This window comes from Rhinatrema bivittatum, chromosome 4 (assembly GCF_901001135.1).
Source record: "Rhinatrema bivittatum chromosome 4, aRhiBiv1.1, whole genome shotgun sequence".
Lineage (NCBI taxonomy): Eukaryota > Metazoa > Chordata > Amphibia > Gymnophiona > Rhinatrematidae > Rhinatrema > Rhinatrema bivittatum.
In genome coordinates, this window is record NC_042618.1 from 108,780,448 (window position 1) to 108,805,129 (window position 24,682).

General features: G+C 43.1%; 1 protein-coding gene across 1 annotated transcript in view; it reads right to left on the reverse strand.

Moving 5' to 3' along the window:
- Positions 1 to 24,682, reverse strand: part of LTK (leukocyte receptor tyrosine kinase) — a 170,968-nt gene that overhangs the window by 66,411 nt on the left and 79,875 nt on the right. Inside the window, exons 7-8 of the mRNA XM_029598654.1 lie at positions 22,741 to 22,835; positions 6,865 to 6,963 (exon numbers count right to left, since the gene is read on the reverse strand). Coding sequence (XP_029454514.1) covers positions 6,865 to 6,963; positions 22,741 to 22,835 — 194 coding nt within the window. The remainder of the gene's footprint in view (positions 1 to 6,864; positions 6,964 to 22,740; positions 22,836 to 24,682) is intronic.

Consider the following 24,682-nt stretch of genomic DNA (forward strand, 5'->3'; position numbering starts at 1 on the left):
GCCGGCCACCAGAACCTAAGGGCTCAACCTGCGGGAGAGGAGGCTGGTATAGGTGAAGCTCCAGTCTGTCCAGCCGCGTCTGCCAGCTGTCGATGTGGACTTAGTAGGTTTGCCCATTAGGTTATCAACCAAGCCAAAGCACTAAGGGCCCACCAATATCAAGCCCATTACAAAAATATTGACAAGAATTGGTTGTAAGTGACATAACAAAATGATTGTTGGGAAAGATTTATCTTTTTGCCAATGATACCAAAATCTTCAACAGGGTAGACAGACATGAAGGTGTGGAAAACATGAGGAGGGATCTAGCAAAGCTCAAAGAATAGTCTAGAGACTAGCAGCTAAGATTTAATGCTAAAGATTTCAGAGTAATGCATTTGGATTGCAAAAATCCAAGTGAGAAGTACAGTATTAGAGGTGAAATTCTTCTAAGCACAAAAGAAGAGCAGGATATGGCAGTAATTGTATCTTAAGGTGGCCAAACAGGTGGATAAAATGATGGTAAAAGCTATAAAGATGCTTGGCTTCTAGAGGAATGGTCAGTAGAAAAAGGGAGGTGATACTGCCCCTGTATAGATCCCTGGTGAGACCTCATTTGGAATATTATGTACAATTCTGGAGACTGCACCTTCAAAAGGATATAAATCGGTTAGAGTCAGTCCAGAGGGTGGTTACTAAAATGAACAATGGTCTTCTTTCTAAAGCATATGGGGATAGACTCAAAGATCTAAACATATATATCCTAGAGGAAAGGCAAGATAGGGGAGGTATGATAAATATTTAATTATCTCAAAGGTTTCCATGCATAAAAGGCAGGCCTCTTAAAATTAAGAGGAGGCTCTAGAACAAGGGATCATGAGATGGGGTGAAAGGGGGTAGAATCAGGAGTCATCTTAGAAAATATTTCTTTAGAGAGGGTAGTAGATGCATGGAATGGCCTCCCAGAGGAAGTTTTGGAGACAAAATTGGTATCTGAATTTAAAAATGCATGGGATAAATGCAGGGGATTTCTAAGGGAGTGATAGGAATTGTTAGGGCTAGATAAATTAGACAGATGGGCTGACTAGATGGGCCACATGGTCTTTTTCTGTTGTCAAAGTTCCTCATGAGAAACTTCTTAGGAAATTAGAAAGTCATGGGATAGGTGGCAGTATCCTAATATGGATTGCTAACTGTCTAAAAGATAGAAAACAGAAAGTAGGGCAAAATGGTAAATTTCCCAATGGAAAAAGGTGAATAGTGTGTTGCGTTTGCCACCCGTGGAGGCCTGTGAGAGGCTTACTCATCTCCGAGTGTGGCCTGGAGAAGCCTCCAATTCCACCGAGCTATAAAAGGGCTTCTCTGCCTGTCCTTCGTTGCCTTCGCAGTGGATCGCTAGCACCATCAAGGTCTTCTGTTTTTTGTTCCATGTTCCTCGTCTCTTGTCGATTCCAGTTTCCTGTCTTCAGCATCTTCAGTCCTGAGTCCTAGTCTTCGCCTTTGTTCCTGAGTTCAAGTCTTCATTCCTGCATTCCATGTCTTGTTCCTGGTTCTTGAGTCTTTATCATGTTCCTGCATCTTGATTTTCCAAGCTTCTTGAGTCTTTGCTATGTTCCTGTTTCCAAGAACTCCAAGCCCTTGGAGCCCTACACCCAAGTCCTGTGAGCATGTGGACTGTGATCAGACCATGGTGGGCTGTGTAGGTCACGTCACTGCCCAAGTCGTGGGGCCAAGTCTTCCTTGTGTTATTCAAGTCACCAGTCTTGCCTCTGCCCAATTTCCAGCTAAAAAATAGGGACCAATGCTGCTTTTGGATATTACTAGCCTCTAATACTCCATCAGAAGAAACACAAAAGGGTCTAGAACAGAGATGCCACCTTAATTGGAATACAGTAGGGTCACAACCAATGTTCAAGATACTGATGTGGAAGGAGCTATCTCCAATTCTAAAGTGCATTTGTCACGGCTTTCTTAAAGTTACTACTCTCCAATGCCCTCTCTGTAGAGCTCTCCTCGGGTCTGGATGACTAATGTAACCTGGTTGTGCTGTACAAATCAGCATTCCAATTCCGCTGTCTTGGCAGCTTCTATTGCCTTAGCCATCAACAACACAATGGACTTAAATAATGGTATTTTCAATCAACTCCTGAAAGACTGCCATGGACTTCTCCCTTTGCTTAGTGCTCAAAATGAAATCTGGCGGGTGACTATCTTGGGATCCCTCTGCTTAGAGCCTTTCCTCTAGGAGACTTTTCTAGGTCTCAGCATCCTTACCAATAGGCTAACCAAAATGAATGTCCCTCCTACTTTTTATATGAGTTCTCAGTATAGTTATTCATTGACATTACAGTCAACTGCCTGCTGAGGCTTCATCTCCTACCTCCAACTATGATGCCATATTTTTAATGCACGTTTGGAAATCCCATTTTCACCAGGAAATAATTTGGGAGCATTATTAACCATGAGAGAAATTAATTCCAAGTCTATATTCCACATCCAATGAGAGTACCTTGTTCATGCAAGTATCATCTACCCCACTGAGTATTTTTAAGAGCAGTTCAAGATTTACTTTGGGTTGGGAAGCAAGTACCCAGTCTCATCCTGTGGTTGGTGAAAAGAAATGGGACGATCTGGACATCATCTACAAAACTCAAAACTCATCTTGTGGAGAAAGCATAAGATGGTCACCATGAATGGCAGTTAGAAGCAAGAACTGATAATGAATTAAGTCTGTTACTGGTTGTGGTACCACCTTCCCAGTCTGAAAATAACTAGCCCTGTTCAGGTCCATTTCTATGTACTCTAAGGAAATCGAAAGAGAAGCCACCTCCAGCCTTTCATCTCTTTCCTATCAAGCTTCAACTATAAATCAAAATCCATTCTTGATTTTAAGCAGTATTACAGCTAGCAGATCGTGTTGTCTCTCGATCGTGATTCCTGCTTTGTAGCTGGCTTCATTTCCTAACAGCAAAGAATAACTGTGCTGTCATCCGTTTCTACCTCTGATGTAGAGCTAAACCATCTGCTTTGGTAAATGCATCATATCTGGACCACAGATATGTTTATCTATAAGAACTGCCAAGACCTATAACCATAAATCTAGTTCTCCAGATTAATCTTTCTTCTCCAGTTCCATCTGGTACTTAAGAGCCAACCTGTTTACAATCCTGCAGCTGCATTTACTCATCTATCATGTTCAATAGCAGTATCTGCCATAGAGGCTTCAAAGAAATGATTCTCAATGAACTAATCAAACACTGCCATTGCCAGAGTGGCTAAGGATAATAATTCTACTTCAACCCTCAATCTGGTAATAATCAAGTGAGAACCTAAGAAATTGGACCAGTATACCTGGATCATATAAATTAAACCTGGACCTTCAGTTTTGTCCTTGGCAGTGTCTTTGTCCAAGTTTGCAGCTGTCTTTGTCCAGTCTACAGTCAAATCTTTTTCCAGTTTGTTCTCTATGGTTCCTTGCTTTAGTTCCTGAAACCAAACATCTTCAAATCCTATGTTGACCCTTGATTCCCCCTGTTGGTATAAGTATACCTTCATCTCCTCTGAAGCCAAAGAAAGAAGGCTTGAGAAGGGGGCTTTAAGGAGGGGGCATTGTTGTGCTTGCCACTCACAAAGGCCTGTGAGTAACTCACTCACCTCACGGCGTGGCCTGGAGATGTCACTGATGCCGCCAAGCCATGCTGCCACTCCCAAGTGGTGCTGAGTCGTCTCTACTGGCGCTGTTCCTGCTCGGCCCATCCTCCATGCTTCTGCTGTCATCACGGTCCTGTGTTGCTGCTCCATGGCAGGAGAGATGCCATCTTTGCCTTATTTGCAGCCTGACGGCCTGAAGGCCACTGACTTCCACTTCACCATTGTTCCTGTACCCGATGTCCTCCTAAGCTCGTGTGCCTCTGCTCACAATTTAAAAGGACTGTGGCTGGAAAAGCCCCACAGCCCTTCCTGATGATGTCATGCCTGCAGCCCTATAAAAGGGCTTCTCTGCCAGGCCCTCATTACCTTCACAATGGATCACTATCACCATCAAGGTCTTCTGTTCTTCGTTTCATGTTCCTGGTCTCTCGTCAGTTCCTGGTTCCTGTCTTCAGTGTCTTCAATCCTGACTCCTAGTCTTCACCTTTGCTCCTGAGTTCAAGTCTTCATTCCTGCATTCCACATTTTGATCCTGGTACCTGAGTCTTCGTTATGTTCCTGCATCCTAGTCCTCCAAGTTTCCTGAGTTTCTGCCATGTTCCTGTGTCCAAGTACTCCAAGCCCTCGGAGCCCTGCACCCAAATCCTGCAAGCACGTGGACCATGACCAGCCCATGGCAGGTTGGGCAGGCTGCGTCACTGCCCAAGTCCTGGGGCCAAGTCTTTGGAGTTCTGTTCCTTGTTCCAGAGTCCTAGTCTTTGTCTCCAGAGTGTGAGTCCAAGTCTTCATTCCAAGTTCCTAGTTTCTGCAGGCATGCCAGCATCATGGTCTGTGAGCAGCCCACGGCAGTCTGTGTAGGTTGTAGCACTAGGCCTGCTTCCAAGACCATCTTTGCTGGGTCAAGTCCTCGCAGTCTATCCTTGTTTTAAAGTTCCGAGTCAAGTTCCTAGTCTTGCTCCTAGTTCCGGTCTCGTGGAGCTTATCCAACCAACGGATCACCTTGTTCCTTGATCTACGCCATGTTCCTAATTCCAAGCATTGTTACACGTTCCAAGTCTTCAGTGCCTTCGTCATGTCTGTTTCCAGAGTCACCTTTTGTCCTCAACCTCTGTTTGTTCTGATGCACAAGTCGTTCCCAAGCAGCAAGTCCAGAAAGGCTATTGAGTGGCTGAAGGGTTACCCCAGAGACCATCATTGCATTGCTGCATCTCACTCCTATGCATGCAGGTTCAGCAGAAGCTCCAAGTCTTCAAGCTTCTGTCCAGCCCATGCCTGGATGCGCTCGCCTACCCATGGTGTGTACCTTAGAGCTTTGCCCTGGGGTTGTGCCGTGGCCCAAGGGCTCAAGCTCTCCATCGATCAGGCCCCGAGACCGGTCGCAAAAGAATGGGGTGCCCCAGGTATCTGCTCTGGAACCAGTGCTTTTTAATATATTTATAAATGACCTGGAAATGGGAACAATAAGTGAGGTGATCACAATTGCCGATGACACAAAATTATTCAAAGTTGTCATATCACAAGAGAATTGTGAGAAATTGCAAGAGGACATTGCAAAACTGGGAGACTGGGCATGCAAATGGAAAATGAAATTTAATGTAGACAAGTGCAAAGTGGTGCACTTAGGAAAGAGTAACCCAAATTATAGCTACAAAATGCAAGGTTCCATATAAGGAGTCACCACTCAGGAAAAGCATCTAGGTGTCATCATTGAAAATCTTCTGAACAGTGTGCAGCAGCAGCCAAGAAAGCAAATAGAATGCTAGGGATGATTAGGAAAGGAATGGAGAATAAAACAGAGAATATCATAATGCTTCTGTATTATTTCAAGGTGTGACCTCATCTTCAGTATAGTGTTCAGTTCTGGTCACCATATTTCAAGAAAAATATAGCAGAATTAGAAAAGGTACAGAGAAGGGTGACCAAGATGATAAAGGAGAAGGAACAATTCCACTTTGAAGAAAGGCTAAAGAGGTTAGGATTCTTCAGCTTGGAAAACAGACAGCTGAGGGGAGATATGATATAGGTCTATAAAATAATAAGTGGAATGGAACGAGCAAACATTAATCAGTTGTTTACTCTTTTGAAAAGTACAAAGACCAGGAGACACACAATGAAGTTACTTATAAGAGAAAATATCTTTTTTACTCAATGCATAAATAAGCTCTGGAATTCGTTGCCAGAGAATATGGTGAAAGCTATTAGTAAGCTGCTTTTAAAAAAGGTTTGGACAAATTCCTGAAGGAAAAGTCCATTAACAATTATTAAGGGAGAGTTGCAGAAATCCATTGCTTCTTCTTGGGATAAGCAGCTTGGAATCTATCTACCCTTTGGGATCCTGCCAGGTACTTGTGACCTGACTTGGCCACTGTTGGAAACAAGATACTGGGCTTGATACTTTGTCTGACCCAGTATGGCAAGCCTTATCTTCTTATATTTCTATGATTCTGTGTAATGGCTCAGTAGAGCTGAGCTGAAGGTTTATTCTGCTTTGTTTGATAAGCATTGCTCCTGTTATAAGCTATCTTATAGTAAAAAGACTAAAGACTTCTCTTACTGACTATTGGTATTCAGTGTTTACTAGCACCTCCAACAGGTCTTTTTTTTTTATTTATTTAATCAATTTCTAGACCACTTCCCTGGCAATGCTGTCCAAAGTGGTGTACAAGAGCACAAGAAATGCAAAAAAACCCAAAACAAACCTGGACGCTTGCCTCACAGATACGTAGCCCAGAGCCAACTACCCATGCCTTGTTCTTTCCTGACACCTTGTATTTTAGGGTCAGTCTTTATTTTTGTGAATTTTGTAGATGGTATGCGATGAATAGAGCATAAAGCGCAGCATAAGAGGAAAGGTGAGAATCTGAGTTAAAATATACCTTTGTCGAGAATTACAATTTGATGAAGACAGAGTCAATAAGTGTCTCCCTTTTGCCATTTAGGTCTGAGTTATTTTCTTCTGGTTATACCAAATTAAAAGAAAGTGAAATTACAGCTGCTTTCCTCCCTGTCCCATTTGCCTGTGCACATCATTTTACTGAACAGGGGGCTGTGGGCATGCCAGAGTGGCCCCTCAGTGAATAGGATTCATCCAGGAGATGCCAGTCTCATGCTCTCTCATACACACGCTCATAAGTGTGCCAGCGCATGCCTATTGGCACACAAGCACAAACACAGGCAAAGGGTGGCATAAGGAGAACAGAGCCTTGCAATGGCAGAAAAGCACATATATATTACCTGGGATGGAAGGCTGTAGCAGGGGGTGCAACAGTACATCCTGCATTAGGCCCACTTTCCAAGGCACTTGATGTTTCCCTGAATCAGTCCTTTTGTTTCCTGTCATAGAGAGAGGAGGAACAGAGACAGAGACATGAATCTGGGCCCCTTATACCTAAGAGGCACACTTCATAAAACAAATATTATAATGTTAGATGTGTTTCTTATACTTGCAAAAATAGTAAAAATGGAATACCATTAAAAGATTAAACAAAGATATAACTATGTAGTGTCACAAAATTGTGCTGAATTTGTGATATCAGGAATAATTAGCACTTTTGCACAAACAGAATCATCCACTTATAGTCCAAGTCAGTTTTTATTAATTTTCACTTTGCAGCTTTTCTTATGCTTGCTTCATCTCTGACACCATCTTTCTTTTTTTTTTTATATCTCTTTAATTTGAGATTTAGCAAGACATGACAGCACGCATACAAAACAGTAACATCATTAATCCCAAGATTATAAACATAGAATATAATGAAATGCCATATCATGAACGATATAATGTGAGAAATTAAAGCAATAAAAATATTTAAGGCAAAGATCGTAATACATGGATGTATCACTCAATATGTTGTCTCCACTGCCAGTACTTCTTCCATATGTTATCATAGGCCTCCTACTTGTTGAGAAGAGAGAAGGAAATCTTTTCCATTATAATGATATCTGCTACTACCGATTCCCAGTGAGGAGTTGAAGGAGCTGATTTCCAATAATAAACGATAGTGATGCAGGCAGCATGTAATAAATGAATAGCAAGGAGTTTAGCAGTTTTATGCAAAGCAAAGTCATCCTACATACCCAGCAAACACCAAGAGGCAATAAGTTGAAGAGGCTAACCCAATATTTCTCTAGTTATAATCTTAACCTGCTGCCGAAAGTTACTAACAATGAGACAGTCCCAACACATATGGAAATGAGAAGCAGATTCCTCACACCCCCGCCAACATAAGGGGGCTAAAGGCAATGAATTTAGAGAAGAACATAGGATATCTGTATGTTCTATGTAACAGGTGAAACAATAACTCCTGGACCTGGTTACAGCAGGACAATTTGAGAGTAGACCCCTATGGTAACTTGGGCAATAGCAGCTTGGGAAACAGCCAGAAAGAATAAGGAGGCAGACTCTGACTGTTTCCTTTTGTGCAATTTATTTACAGTGGAAAAATGAAGTGCAAAGCAAAACAAGCAAATTAAGTAGCTCACCTTAAAGTTCAAGAAGCACAGAGACATCACGCATTGCAAGTTTTCTCATAGAGTGGCTTGCTGCCTGCTCCCCGGAGCCTCACTAAGTCTTCTGGGCACTGTCTTCTTACGCTAGACTGAAGGGATCCTCCCTGAGCCCAGAATCCCTTGTTGGGTTGGGACTTAAGGAGGACCGGGCAAGTAGCTGTACCGGTCCCTTGAAGTAGTCTGAGGGAGTTTTCTGTAGACTCCCTCACATTCCCTCCCCCTCAGCTCAGCCTTGCCAGGATGAGTGCCTGCCTGTACCTGGGACACCTCTCTGGACTGGAAATCCACATTGGCATTCTCCCATCCTGCCCTATGTTGGATTGTATAGTTGAAGGACTTTAGGGCCAGGAACTCTCTCATCACCCTCATATTGGACTCCTTATTTCTATTTATAGGCGCAGTTGGTGATCTGTTACGAGCATGAACTGCCATCCCAGCAAGTAGTAGCGCAAGGCCTGTAAGCTCACTTGATTGCCAAGGCTTCTTTTTTGTCTTTAGAGTAATGACTCCTAAGGCATCAGCTTCCGGATAATGTATATCACAGGATGTTTTTGACCATCCTTCCCTTGATCTAAGACTGCTTTCAAGCCTACTTCTATGGCATTGATCTGCACCATGAAGGGTTTGGTGAAGTCTGGACCTATTAGGACCAGTTTGGAGCATAACATCTCTTTCAGAGCCCAGAAGGTCTTCTCTGCTTCAGCAGACCACTGAACCTTCTCTAGTGCTTTCTTCAACAACAGCCTTGTGAGAGACTCCGCCTTCTACAAGTAATTGCAGATAAACGGTCTGTAGTATCCTGTAAGGTCTAGGAATGCTCTCACTTTCGCTTTTGTTTGTGGGACTGGAACCCTGGTGATTGCCTCGATCTTCTGGGTCTGCAGATAGACCATGCCCTTTCCCAGGGTATAACCAAGATACTGGACTTCTTGCCCTCTCAACAAGCACCTCTTAGGGTTGGCAGTCAGTCCTGCTTTTCTCAGACTGGTTAGCACAGCCTGGAGTTGACTTAGCTATGTCTTCCAGTCTAGGATGTTCACCACAATATCATCCAAGCAGGTGGCTGCGTATCTTTGATGTGGGCAGAGCAGGCAGTCAACCAAGCATTGAAGTGCTCTGGAGGCACCAAGGAGTCCAAACGGGAGGACAGTAAACTGGAAAAGTCACCCTGGCATCAAGAAGGCAGTCTTCTTCTTCACAGCTGGCAAATGTGCCAATAGCCTTTTGTAAAGTCCAGGGTAGAGATGATCTGGGCTGATCTCAGATGCTCAATTAGTTCATCCATTCATGGCATCAGGCACACGTTTGAGCTTTGAGACATCATTGACATTTTTAAAAGCAATGTAGAAATTATGCTCCCACCTGGCTTTGGAACCAACACTATAGTTGAGGAACAATCACTGTTGGACTCCTTTATAATCCTTAGCTGGAGCATCTCCTTCACTTTGGTCTCAATGACGTGGTACCTGGCCTCGGGAACATGATAGGGTTGTTGCATTACCACAATGCCAGGAGATGTGGGTGGGTACAACTTGGTACGTTTGAGAAGATCTCCTTGTTTTGCTCCACCAGCTGCTTTATGTCCGCAGTTTGGGGTAGATTTTATAAAACTACGCCCACGCATACTTTTGTTCGCGCACCAGGCGTAAACAAAAGTATGTCGGATTTTATAAGATACGTGCATAGCCACGCGTATCTTATAAAATCCGGGGTCAGCGCGCGCAAGGGGGTGCACATTTGTGCACCTTGCGCGTGCCGAGCCCTGCGCGCGCTGCCCGTTCCCTCCGAGGCCGCTCCGAAATCATCCAAGCAGGTGGCTGCGTATCTTTGATGTGGGCAGAGCAGGCAGTCAACCAAGCATTGAAGTGCTCTGGAGGCACCAAGGAGCGAAATCGGAGCGGCCTCGGAGGGAACTTTCCTTCGGCCTCCCCCCACCTTCCCCTCCCTTCCCCTACCTAACCCACCCCCCCAGCCATATCTACACCCCCCTACCTTTATCATGAAAGTTACACTTGCCCCAGGCAAGCGTAACTCGCGCGCACTGGCCGGCCGCCGCTGTGCGATTCCCTGGCCTGGGAGCAATTTTGGAGGCCTTGACCACACCCCCAAAATGCCCCTGGGCTGGAACCATGCCCGCGGCCACGCCCCTGGAATGCCTCCGAATGACACGCCGCCGCGACACGCCCCCGACATGCCCCCCCAGGAAAGCCCTGGGACTTACGCACGTCCTGGGGCTTGTGCGCGCTGCCGAGCCTATGCAAAATAGGCTCGGCGTGCGCAGGGGGGTTTTGAAAGGGTTACGCGCATAACCTATGCGTGAAACCCTTTCAAAATCTACCCCTTTGTGCGATGGATAGCTGATTTCCAAAAGGAATCTGGGTTCGGTCCATTTCAGGTCCAACCTCTGGACCAAACTCTCCTTCTTTTAGCACTCTGCACTCCTGTTCAACCCACTTCTTCAGAAGGTTTACGTGGTAGATTTGAGTTTTCCTTCATTCATCTGGCTGGGCTATTTTGTAATCTACGGGTCCCCTTTTCTCCAAAACTTCAAAAGGTCCTTGCCAACAAGCTAACAACTTAATTTCTGAAGACAGGAGGAGGACAAGGACATGGTTCCCTGACTGTAATACTCTTTGGAACATAGAACGATTGGAGCCTCAAATATATGTATTTACAAAAGAACATAGTCTGAGCTGCCTCTAGGCATAGGCGGGCCACCTCCTCAGCCTTTTAGGTGAACTGGCACTCAGAGAACATAGTCAACGAGATTCTGCCTGAGGTTCCTTTCGTCTTCCCAATTCTCATGATTTATGTCCAAGATTCCTCTCAGTCTCCTTCCATATAGCAACTCAAAAGGAGAAAACCCCATCGAACTCCGTAGCACTTTCAGACTATGAACAGCACATAGGGTAGCAATGCATCCCAATTTTTGCCATCTTCATTCACAAATTTCCTCAACATTTGTTTGAGTGTCTGATTGAAGCGCTTGATGACGTCAGTGGTCTATGAGTGATGCACGGAAGTATGCAGAGTTTTTACCTTGAGCAAGGTAAAGAGTTGTTTCATTACCTTGGTCACAAACGAGGTTCCCTGATCCATCAGGATCTCCTTGGGCTGCCCAAGTTGTGAAAATACCTTCATTAGAGTGGTTGCCTCAGGGTTTTCATATTCTGGAGCGGTACTGCCGCCTGATATTGGCGAGGATGCCAATTGGAAGCCATTGTAGTTCATATAATAAAGGGGTTACGTGATCTAATTTTTGTTTTCAAAAAATTAGTTTGACTGCCTTTACCCTCCTGTTCTGTGTGTGTGAGGAGCCAGATAGCACCAACAATGCTTAGGGGTGGCAAAAATGTAAATACATCACCATCTATCAGGCACGCATTGCTTATTTGAGAGCTATTTTGAACTTATTATAATTGACTGTTTTGAGTAAACATACATTTAAGGACTGTGCTTAATGCAACAGTTACTAAACAAAAGAATTACTATAGATACTACAGGAACAGTGTACATGCAGACCTATATAGTGACAGTAATACATTATTCCAATAGCAGCCCTACTGTAAAGGGAGGAAAAGAAAAAAGGGGCAAACATGAAGTTTGAGAACAGACACTAAGAGGCCTATGCACTAAATCTCACTAAACATTTTAGCATGAGTTTAATTGCACAGGCCCCATGTGAGTACATTCCTTTTAAAAATAAGCTAGTTTAAAGTATGCATGTTAAAAGCACCGGCACACATTGCACTTACTATTTGTGTAGGGGACTAGTGGGGGAGGAGGAGGGGTGCTGTTGAAAATGCCAAGTATGTGCACTGTTTTACTCCCCTCACCTACACATGCCCAATGGAATGCCCTGATTTATAGGGGGTGCAATCTTTGCGCACCCTCAATCTACTGTTCAGCTCCTATGAGGAGGGCGATTTGCGGACAGGTCAGTTAACACGTGTAAATCATTATTTAACCCCATAAATGGCTTTAAAAATCGCCCTGTCTGTTGAAATCCATTTTAATTAAAACTTGAACCCCCCCCCACAAGTTGACGGCAAAATAGTCAAAATCATGGTGTATTACATTGGTCACAGTACTGAGACTGGAGCAAAACATTTTGCAAGCCTTTGTATGTGGCTTCATCAAAGGCAGTTAATTACCATCTTTATACGGCAGACAGCAAGTGCTTGGGCCTGAAATGGAGTCGAGCATGATATAAGATAGCAGCAGACAGTGAAAAGAGAGCAGCAAAATGCAGGGAATGCCAGGATAAAACACAGAAATCCACTTTAGATGCTGCTCAAAATATGCAAACTAGACAAAAAAAAAAACTTTTGTGGTACTTCCCCTTTAATGCCCCTGCTGGATATTTGCAGCACTGTGTTGGGATTTAGATTACATTGATGGCATTGTTTAATCTCGAGAGAAGAGGGAGAAATATAATTATAATTTTATTAGCTATAAGACCAATTGGGATTGTAGGGGCAGAAGAATTTTCTCTCCTATCCCCAGATCTGTCCCTGAATGACTGAAAAGAATCATTTAAATCCTAATCAGAAGCACATGCTTATCTTCCAGTGAAATAAAGCTCTTTTTCTTTTTTTAAAATACTCTCAGAGGCCAGGTCTTAATTAACTCAGTAAGTGACATTTGAAGCCTCTCCTGGCTCACAGAAAACAACATCATTACCAAGAATAGCAGTGCTCCTACTTACAGCTTAATTGAATTAAAGCCACGAGCAGGGGAAAAGGCAAAGACAGTTATAGAGACCGGAGGGAGAATATTACGTCTCTTACTTATCTACAAGAACAAAGATTGAACAATAGAGTAGAGCATTGTGCGTAAATATACAGTTCATGCAGTACAATAACCATCAATTTAAAGATGTACTCCATTACAGAAAATACAAAAACATTCAGAACACCCTGGAGCAGCCTCATAAAGAGAGAGATGTGGTCGAAGCCTTGCTCTAAAATTTCACTTTTCTGGCTTTCTAAGAGAGGGCAGAGAACTTTTCAATTCTTGCCTAAAGGTACTTGTCCAGCACCTTTGAAAACTGGTCCTAAGAAATGAGTGAAAAAGGAGAAATTCTTACATGTTAAAAACAGAAGAACTAAATCACTGATAATACCAACTATATTCCCCCATTCTGCATGCATCAATTAAGACGCAAGTTATTGACCATCATAATAGCCTTCATTGTTCAATAAAGGGTCTCTTTATTGCTCTGCCTTACTTTTAATCATAGGTCAATTTTAGGTGACTTGTTTTTTCAATTTTTCAATTTTTTGTTGCTGCGTGTCACAACCACCACCATCATTAAAAGTTCATAAATTCGCCATATTGCATCAAAGTTTGTGAATTCTTTGACTGAAACTTATCTGAGATGAAAAAATGTTCTTCGCCCATACAGCTGGTAAACGGTGCCAATGCCCGACACGGGGCCGTGTTTCGGACAACGGAGTCCTTTTTCAAGGGCTTTTTTTATTACGGCAGCCTACACCTTCATGGAGTTTCGCGGCGGTTTTTGGGAGCACATAGAAAGACATGGTTTAATGGAACACAGTCAACATGGATTTACCCAAGGGACGTCTTGCTTAACAAATCTGCTTCATTTTTTTGAAGGGGTTAATAAACGTGGATAAAGGGGAACCGGTAGATGTAGTGTATTTGGATTTTCAGAAGGCTTTTGACATAGTCCCTCATGAGAGGCTTCTAAGAAAACTAAAAATTCATGGAATAGGAGGTGATGTCCTTTCCTGGATTACAAACTGGTTAAAAGACAGGAAACAGAGAGTAGGATTAAATGGTCAATTTTCTCAGTGGAAAAGGGTAAACAGTGGAGTACCTCAGGGATCTGTACTTGGACTGGTGCTTTTCAATATATTTATAAATGATCTGGAAAGGAATACGAGTGAGGTTATCAAATTTGCGGATGATACAAAATTATTCAGAGTAGTTAAATCACAAGCGAATTGTGATACATTCAGGGCCGGCGGAACCACTAGGCGAGCTAGGCCTGTGCCTAGGGTGCCGAGACTTAGGGGGCGCTGCGGCAGGCAGCAGAATTTTGAAAGGGCAAAAAGTGCCCTTTCAAAATTCTGCCAGCCTTCGACTCGCCTAGATGGAGACCAAGCGTTGAGATTTAGGGGGCGCCGCGGCAGGCAGGCAGCCAGCTCCCGACTCGCCCTGCCGTCCCGCCAGTGTCACCCTCCCGACACCCCCCTAGTGGTCCAGGGGAGGTCCCGGGAGCGATCTGCCGCTCCCGGGGCCTCCGCTGCCACTAAGCAAAATGGCGCCGGTGACCTTTATCCCCTACCATGTGACAGGGGCTGAAGGCCACCGGCGCCATTTTGCTTAGTGGCAGCCGAGGCCCCGGGAGTGGCAGATCGCTCCCGGGCCCTCCGCTGGACCACTGGGTGGGGACGTCGGGAGGGTGGCACTGGGGGGGAGGCAGGGAGAGTCGGGGGCTGGCTGCCTGCCGCGGCGCCCCTTAAGTCTCGGCGGCTGGTCTCCGGCTGCACCGATCTTCCTTTCTTCGGCCACGTGATCAGCTAGACCGGCTGCGCCGATCTTCTTTGTGTGTGTGTGTGTGTGTGTGTGTGCGTGCGTGCGTGCGCTGCGATGCGATGCGATGTGATGTATATGTAAGAAAGGAATGGAGCTTCTGTGTGTGTGTGTGTGTATGTGATGTGTATGTGAGAAAGGAATCTGCCAGTTTAAAAAAATGAAGTGTGATAATACATATACCTCAACTTTTGTGCTGATTTTGTTGAAAAGTTGGATGAAAGATGAAATTACTAAATTTTAAGAATCCCTCTGCTGTAAAATAAAATTTAACAAAGTGGGTAGAGACAAATACTAAAGTGGGTAGAGACAAATACTAAAGTAAAAAAAAAATTAAAGTATTTAAAATGTTCATCTCAACAAAATCACAAATTTAAGATACTAATGCCAGGTGGTTTTTTTTTTTAAGCATAATTTAAGCATGAAGACTAGAATAGTTCCAATCTGAAACAGTTTTGCTTTTTTTTTTTTTTTAAGCCTTTAGAAAATGTATATTTTTAAATGACTAAGACTGGAGTCTTCCCATTTAAAAGGGAAGCTGACTAAGGATGTCTTTCTGTTCCATATCTCCCACATGAATAATCATACGACTGATAGTTTGAAGAAACACACTTGCTTTATTGCCTGAAAGCATAAAACAAGAGAAGGTGTAGGTGGCTGTCCCTTGGGAGGACAGAACCTGAAGAAAGGGTGTCATTTCGCCTTCTGATAGGAATGTGGTTTTCTTATTTAATGGTTGGGAGCATCACTTTCACTTTTAGTAAAAGTGAAAAATGCTGTCAGTCTGAAAGCAAGGTGCTTCTGTGAGTGTAATGTGTATGTGAGACAGGGAGAGTGCTTCTGTATGTGTGTGGTGTATATGTGAGTCAGGGAGGGTGCTTGTGTGTGTCAGTGTGTGTGTGCGAGAGAGATGGAGCATGTTTTTGGCTGGCTTGTGGCTGTGAGAGAGGGCATGTGTGTGATTGAGCCTGTTTGTAAGTGAGATAGAACGTGTGTGATTGAGAGCTTGTGTGTAAGTGAAATAGAGAGAGCATGTGTGTGATTGAAAGCCTGTGTGTTAGTAAGAGAGAGCGAGAGCATTGTGTGATTGAGAGAGACTGGCCAGAGAGGTGACTGGTATGTGTGTGTGTGTGAGAGAGAGAGACTGGTTGGGGAGATGAGTGATGTGAGAGAGACAGAAACTGGTCCTGAGGGTGTGACTTGTGTGTTTGTGTGTGAGAGAGAGAGAGAAGAGACTGGTTGTGGTCCCTAAGGAAGAGGACTGTGAGGACAGCTTCAGCAGCTACTGCTGCTTCTGGTATGGCCTGCTGGAGAACTGCTGGAGAACTGCTGGAGAGGGTAAGTAAAGGTGGCTTTTTAAGTTCATTTTTCTTGATTGACTACCATTTTAAATATTGGGTAGTATGTGATGTGTCTGCTGTTTGAAATATTTTATTGGTGTTTGGTAAAGCTTTCAAAATTTGCATTAATCTTTAATTATTGGATATTCTATTCATCAGCTGTTTTGAAATTATCTTATTTGTATGGTTTTATAATTATGATTAATGATTTATATATCTTTATATTACTGATTTGTTTCACAAGGAATGGTGAAATTTTTGTTTTTCCATTGTTACACTGTATAGAGTCTGGCGTGATGCGTTTTACAGTTCAGTTTTTGTCTGCACATTTCTGTTTATACTTTATGTGGCTTTATTCTGTATTTGATGAGAGGTCTGTCTCTGCTCTGTATGTGTGACCATGATGAGAGATTCTGCTTGCATATAGTGTCTGTATAGGGATCATTAGCAATCGGGTTTGTTTTGTTTCCTCAGTAGGTGGTGTATTGGTATTCTAGGACCCAGTGTAATATTTACCCTTGCTTTTTCAAAGGTAGGGTTATTGTTGTTTGAGTCCTTGGTGTTATTACTGTTACGTTATGATGGGATTGCAGTATAGATTTTGAGTGTCTTTTTTGCGGGGTTTTGTGTTAGTTCACAATGTGCCTGGCAGTGGAAGGTGTTTGTGCTGCTGTTACTGTGAGGTGACACCAGCATTTGAAAATATCTTTTAGTATGATGAGCTGTAAGGGAAACATCCAAGCTCCATTGTTTGGGGGAATTTCAGTGGATGCACAGAGTTAGAGAAATGAAGATGCAGGATTTGTATTGACATTCTGTTCCTTCCTATATATTCCAGACTTCACTCTCATAGCCATATAGAATTAGTTGAATGAGGCTATCAAATAATTTTATAGTGTGAAACTGGCCAGCTTTTTTAAATTACCCAGAAGAGCCTTTGGACTTTTTTATTAACACTTTTTTTTAATAACCAATTTGAAAGCACGATCCATGCTATAGAGGTGGGTGTGATGAAGAAATGTCATTTTGGCTCCCCCCCCCCCCCAAATTCTTCTGTCTAGCGACACCACTGACTTTCTGTGACCTTAAGCATTAGTAGAAGAAGAATTAAGGGGGCGATGCTGGAGAGGTACACAAATGCATTGGCCCCCGGGCACCGGAGACCCTTGGTGCGCCACTGAGTGCGAGTCATATGGGGCCGCTAGCGGTGGCAAAGAGGAGTGGAGATTTCGCGGGCCGCAAGCAGTGCCCAACCTGCTTGTGACCGGAAAACCACACAGTCAACGGGCGTGATCAAGAATGAGGTAGGAATCGGGGCTGAGACCGGGGGGTGGCAGCGCAACGGGGGGGGGGGGGGGCAAGGGAGAAGGCTCGCCTAGGGCACCGGCCCTGGATACATTACAGGAGGACCTTGCAAGACTGGAAGATTGGGCATCCAAATGGCAGATGAAATTTAATGTTGACAAGTGCAAGTTGTTGCATATAGGGAAAAATAACCCTTGCTGTAGTTACATGATGTTAGGTTCCATATTAGCAGCTACCACTTAGGAAAAAGATCTAGGCATCATAGTGGATAATACTTTAAAATTGTCGGCTCAGTGTGCTGAAGCAGTCAAAAAAGCAAACAGAATGTTAGTAATTATTAGGAAGGGAATGGTTAATAAAACGGAAAATGTCATAATGCCTCTATATCGCTCAATGGTGAGACCGCACCTTGAATTCTGTTTACAATTCTGGTCGCCACATCTCAAAAAAGATATAGTTGCAATAGAGAAGGTACAGAGAAGGGCAACCAAAATGATAAAGGGGATGGAACAGCTCCCCTATGAGGAAATGCTGAAGAGGTTAGGGCTGTTCAGCTTGGAGAAGAGACGGATGAGGGGGGATATGATAGAGGTCTTTAAAATCATGAGAGGTCTTGAATGAATAGATGTGAATCGGATATTTACACTTTCGAATAACAGAAGGACTAGGGGGCATTCCATGAAGTTAGCAAGTAGCACATTTAAGACTAATCAGAGAAAATGATTTTTCACTCAATGCACAATAAAGCTACGGAATTTGTTGCCAGAAGATGTGGTTAGTGCAGTTAGTGTAGCTGGGTTCAAAAAAGGTTTGGATAAGTTCTTGGAGGAGAAGTCCATTAACTGCTGTTAATCAAGTTTACTTAGGGAACAGACACTGCTATTAATTGTATTAGTAGCATGGGATCTTCTTAGTGTTTGGATAATTGCCAGGTTCTTGTGGCCTGGTTTGGTCTCTGTTGGAAACAGGATGCTGGGCTTGATGGACCCTTGGTCTGACCCAGCATGGCAATTTCTTATGTTCTTATGTTCAGAATAAAAAGTAGAATGTCATAATGCCTCTGTATCACTCCATGGTGAAGCTGCACCTAGAGTGCTGTGTGCATATCTGGTTGCCAAATCTCAAAAAAGACATAGTTGATTGGAAAAGGTACAGAGAAGGGCAACCAAAATGATAAAGTGGATGGAACAGCTCTCCTATGAGGATAGGCTAAAGAGGTTAGGGCAGTTCAGCTTGGAGAAAATACAGCTGAGAGGGGCTATGATAAAAGTCTATAAAATCATGAGTGGAATAGAATAGGTACATGTAAATCAATTATTGCTCTTAAAAAAATACTCAGTGAAGTTAGTAAATAGCACATTCAAAACAAATCGTAGAATTGTTTTTTTTTTTCACTCAATGCACAACAATGCGCTGGAGTTCATTGCCAGAGGATGTGGTTAAGGCAGCTAGCATAGCCAAGTTTAAAAAAGGTTTGGATAAGTTCCTGGAGAAGTCAATAAACTTTTATTAACTAAGTAGACTTAAGAATAGCCACTACTTATCAGTGAGCGATAGCAGCATGAGATCTATTTACTGTTTCAGATCTTGCCAGGCAGGTGTGACCTGCATTGGCCATTGTTGGATACAGGATACTGGGTTCGAAGGACCTAGTATGGCAGATTCTCATGTTCTTATGGCTATAATAGCCTTTTCACCTTACCTTTTCAACCATGTCAGTAGTTGTTTGGCCTTCCACCTTTTTTAATATGTGGAATACATCTGGTCTGTGTTTTCAAGATGATATTTTTAAACAATAGCCATGTCTGATGTAAACTTTTGCAGTTGCATCTTTTACTTTTTTCTCTTTTTCTCATTTTATTATAGACTCCCTTTTGAAAGTTAAATGCTAGAGCAGTAGTTTTCCTTAGGGGTAGATTTTCAAAGGGTTACGTGCGTAAGATACACGCGTAACCCCAGAAAAGCTGCCCCAAGCTGCCCCTGTGTGTGCCGAAGCTATCGGTGGCGTGTGAAAGCCCCGGGATGCACATATGTCCCGGGGCTTTCAGAAATGGGCAGTCCGGGGTGGGGCCAGGGGTGTGGCGGTGGTCCGGGGGCAGGGCCAGGAGTGTGGCAGTGGTCTGGGGGTGGGGCCAGGGGCATTCCGAGTCCTCCGGCACTGCGGCCGTACCGGAGGTTTGCTCGCCGGCAACCTGCCTGCGCGTGCAAGTTACATCTGCCTCGGGCAGGCGTAACTTTTGAAACAAAGGTAGGCAGGGGGATTTAGTTAGGGCTGGGGGATGGGTTAGATAAGGGAAGGGAGGGGAAGGTGGGGGGAGCAGTTGAAAATTTCCCTCCGAGGTCGCTCCGATTTCTGAGCGGCCTCGGAGGGAACGGAGGCAGCCTGTGCGGCTTGGCGTGTGCAAGTTGCACAATTGTGCACCCCCTTGCGCGCGCCAACACTGGATTTTATAACATGCACGAACAAATCTGCATCTGCGCGCAGGTTTTAAAATCTGCCCCTTAATGTCCATCCTCCAGTTATTAAGTCAATTTGATTGTGTAAGATCATTATTGCCAAGTGGTCCTTCTTGCACCAAATTCTACATTCCACTAAGGATTCATTCTAAAATAGCTTGTTGTCTCATCAATTCCTGGACAAGATGCTCCATGAAGCTGTTATTTATTTCATTTACCTCCCTAGCATGTACTGATGTGACATTTACCCAGTCAATATTGGTGTAATTGAAATCTCCCATTATTACTGGGTTGCCAAATTTGTTAGCTTCCCTAATTTCTATTAGTATTTTGTCATTGGTCTGTTCATTCTGGCCGGGAGTGTGGTTTCTATCCCAACTACTATACTATTCTATAACCATCCCATCCTACATGGAATTTCTATCCATAAAGATTCCACAGTGCATTTGATCTCTTGCAGAATTTTTATCCTCTTTGATTCTAGACCATCCTTAGTATATAGTACTATTCCCCTCTTCCGCCCACCAGTTTGATCCTCCCTATCATTGTAATATCATTTGTACCCTGGTATCGCACTGTCCCATTGATTATCCCCTCCCACCAGATCTCTGAGATGCCAGTTATGTCTCTTCATTCAGTGCTATACATTCTAATTCTCCCTTCTTATTTAACTGTAGTGGCATGTTACTTAGTGTACAACAGAGGAATAATGTGTGGCAAACACTATACTGGTCAATATAACTCTATACAATAGATTTTTAATAGGTGCATACAAACACACATTTGGTACAAAATATATTCTTAAATATACATTCATAGAAGGACCCCGCCATGGCCGTGTTTCGCATCAGGGGCTGCATCAGGGGGACCGCAACTTCTAAGAGCCTGAAAGCTCAGTTCAGTGCAAGAGATCGTGGGTCGATTGTATGCAGTTGAATGAGTCTGTTAAACTTGTGAAGCGTAAACTCTGAAGTGTTCAGAAGAGCCCTGAAGTCCCGTGCATTGCTCTTCTCAACACTTCAGAGTTTTTTGCTTCGCAAGTTTAACAGACTCATTCAACTGCATACAATCGACCCACGATCTCTTGCACTGAACTGAGCTTTCAGACTCTTAGAAGTTGCGGTCCCCCTGACGCAGCCCCTGATGCGAAACACGGCCGTGTCGGGGTCCTTCTATGAATGTATATTTAAGAATATATTGTGTACCAAAGGTGTGTTTGTATGCACCTATTAAAAATCTATTGTATAGAGTTATATTGACTAGTATAGTGTTTGCCACACATTATTCCTCTGTTGTATATTCAATACATGTGTGTGCTGTTTACACTGCCTGTTTTGCATGTTACTTAGTGTACCATGGCACAGGTCTTCTTCCTACTGATGGGTGGAGTTGGAATCTTAGCAGCATGTCAGTAAACTGAGCCACTACATGGATCTTTTTCCTCCTGCCAGTGGTGGGTGGGAATCCCACCAGAATGTTAGTAAACTACACCAGTGTGTAAGTCCTTTTTCCTCCTGCCAGCTGGAGGTGGTAAGCTTGCTGGCACATTGGTCAACCTTGCTATTGTAAAGGTCTTTTTACTCCTGCTGGTGGGCTCTAGTTTGGGGGCCCTTGGTCTGGATGCAAAGTGAGGCAGCCATGGCAGGGTTGGGTTTTTTTTTTTTGGGGGGTGGTGTCACTTGCTACCTGTAATGATCAGTTGTTACTGGGTTGCCCCATAGAATGAGTGGATGGAAGTCTGGAGAGGCAAGTGTAGACAGACAATGGTAAATATATGGAAGAGCACTTTGTAGAGAAATCTAGGCACATACTGGCAAAAACAGCTGCACCAGCCACCTTCCTCTCAGGTTGAGCCCTCAGGTGCTGATGGCCAGAAAGTGAGCAGGTACCTGGAAAAAGCAGGAGACTGGAGTACACCAGGAAACCAGGAACGCTGGAGTCAAAAACAAGAAGCGATGAAGACTTCCTGTTCTGATAACAGGAACTTTGCCAAGTATAAGAACTGGCAATTAGATAACAAAATGCCTGAGTATAAATACATATCCAGACAGGAAGCAAGATGGCCACTGGGGAGGGTGAGGAGCACAGAGCAGGGAGGAATGAACAAATAGTCTAAGGAGCTTGCTCTGGGATATGGGATATTTTCTTGGGATCGAAGGAAGATCTTAAGAGTGGAAAGGACCAAGAGGTGATCCAAAGGAAGAGTTTGGAAGAGTGGATTTCTGGTGGGAGTCAACTGGAATACTGCTATATTGAAAAATCTACTTGCAGAGTTGCTATTGGAAGAGTTTGTCAACAGAAGCTTATCTGAAGTTGAATCAGGAGGAATTTACAGTTTCCTACTGGAAGAAGTTTGCATTCAGCTATTTAGGGGAAACGTCCAGAGAGCATCCCTTTTAAGAGTGCAGGAAGTGCAGATTTATCAGTGACTGTTATTTACTGGAACTTTATTTTTCTATTGAAGTGCAGTATTCCAAAGCGTACCTGCTGTAAATTGTCATCTGAAATCAAGTTGACCAGTAAAATAATCTAATTTTTGAATAACAGCTGACTGTGTGCAACGTGTTTATTTTAATGGAAAATAGTAGAAGAACTCCAGACAGCCTAAGGACCTTGACAGATTTTACCTTTCTCCCTGTTGGGATCAGAACCCAGGGGTATGGGTCAGAACATGGCCCTGCATTCCCAAGAGAGCCCCTGCAAAAGACTAATTGGTGGAACAGGGGTTATAAGTATTAAAAAAAAAAAAAAAAAAAAGATTGGTTGAATGTTAGATAGTATCACATAAGAGTGCAAGACTATAGGTTTACCTGACTGCATGCAATATGTAAGAAATAAACATAAAACTTCATCTACAATTTGATTGTGGCTGGGACAAATGATTTATCCGCTCTGTGTACTTGGAAGAATTGTAATAGTTTGCAATCCCCTGACCTACCATCACCGAAGCAGTCTAGTCCAAAGGTGATATTGTCCACAGCAATGTCGGCTACTGAGTTTTGGCTCCAGGATGCCAGCAACTTCAGGTAAAACCTTGTTAACAAGAGAATAGATAGAGACTGCTTACAACACATTTCTAGGCAACTTTATAAATAATAATACTTATCAATTTTATAGCATTAAAAATACATTGTGGTATAAATTAGCCTCATATTGGAGGGCACAATAAATCAGTCGCACATATCAACCAATATTTGCTGGACATCAAACTTAATAGCCACAGTTGGGATTTGATTTCTAAGCCTCTTTGAGAAGATGTAGCTGTATGTTCTATTATGTATTTGTGTTTTATTTATTTATGAATGTTGCTTGTAAACCACTTAAAATATCTAGATAATGAGGCACATAAATTTTAAAAACAAGGGATTCATATTTAAGAACATAAGAAATTGCCATGCTGGGTCAGACCAAGGGTCCATCAAGCCCAGCATCCTGTTTACAACAGAGGCCAAACCAGGCCACAAGAACCTGGCAAATACCCAAACACCAAGAAGATCCCATGCTACTGATGCCAGTAATAGCAGAGGCCATTCCCTAAGTCAACTTGATTAACAGCAGTTAATGGACTTCTCCTCCAAGAACTTATCCAAACCTTTTTTGAACCCAGCTACACTAACTGCACTAACCACATCCTCTGGCAACAAATTCCAGAGCTTAATTGTGCGTGGAGTGAAAAAGAATTTTCTCCGATTAGTTTTAAATGTGCTACTTGCTAACTTCATGGAGTGCCCCCTGGTCCTTCTATTATCCGAAAGTGTAAATAACCGATTCACATCTACTCGTTCAAGACCTCTCATGATTTTAAAGACCTCTATCATATCCCCCCTCAGCCGTCTCTTCTCCAAGCTGAACAGCCCTAACTCTTCATCCTTTCCTCATAGGGGAGTTGTTCCATCCCCTTTATCATTTTGGTTGCCCTTCTCTGAAACTTATCCATCGCAACTATATTTTTTTTGAGATGCGGCGACCAGAATTGTACACAGTGTGTGCCTGTGCTAATTAACCGGTTATACATAGCCAGCTAACTAGTGGTGCCTATTCAGCGGTTATGCCATGCTGCTGAATATACACGGCTATCTGAAATTTAGCCAGTTATGTATAATCAGATTCAGGCTGAATATAGCCGGGCAAGCCATAACTGTCTAAATGGCGTTTGACTATGGACCTCTTTATAAATAAATTAGCCACAATTCATAGGGTGCCAGCAACTCAGGAGCTCACAGAAAATTTCTAATCATCCATGACTACTGAAGTGCTACATAGACTACCTTAACTTCTTGCTCATAGCAGCATCTTTCCATGATCTATTGTAGCCTTCCATTTGGATAGGTGGCCTCTACAGATGTACATTTGTTTAAAACAAATGGGGAATCCAAACCAAAATAGCGTGTTTCAGTTCATTTTCCCTAAAATTAATACACAGTAACTCCAAAAAAACTCAAATATTTTTGGGTTTTTTGTTTTGGCAAATAGCGCGCAGTGAGGATAACTTTCAAATGACTCTTTGCAGTCCCATATATAGGTGTATATGGCCTCGCGGAATATTTTATAACCTGCGCGTATCAGATAGATGCCAATTATAAAATACACGTATGTCTACTCTACAACATGCGCATATCCTTCCTTACGTGTGAGAATCTGCAATGCATTGAAAGCACATACTTTTCCTGCCTATTTTAAAAACAAATAAGCTTATATTTTACATATGAAAAAAACTTAAACTTGCTTGTATAAAACCTGTCAAAGTCATATTTTAAAACATGAAGGTCTAATTGAAATCGCCCTGTTGCCAAACCTCTACCAGTTCACCCAGTACTGCTTCAGGTCATTGAGACCTCTCTAATTCTTCACTCTGAACTCCCCCCCAGTTCACCCAAACC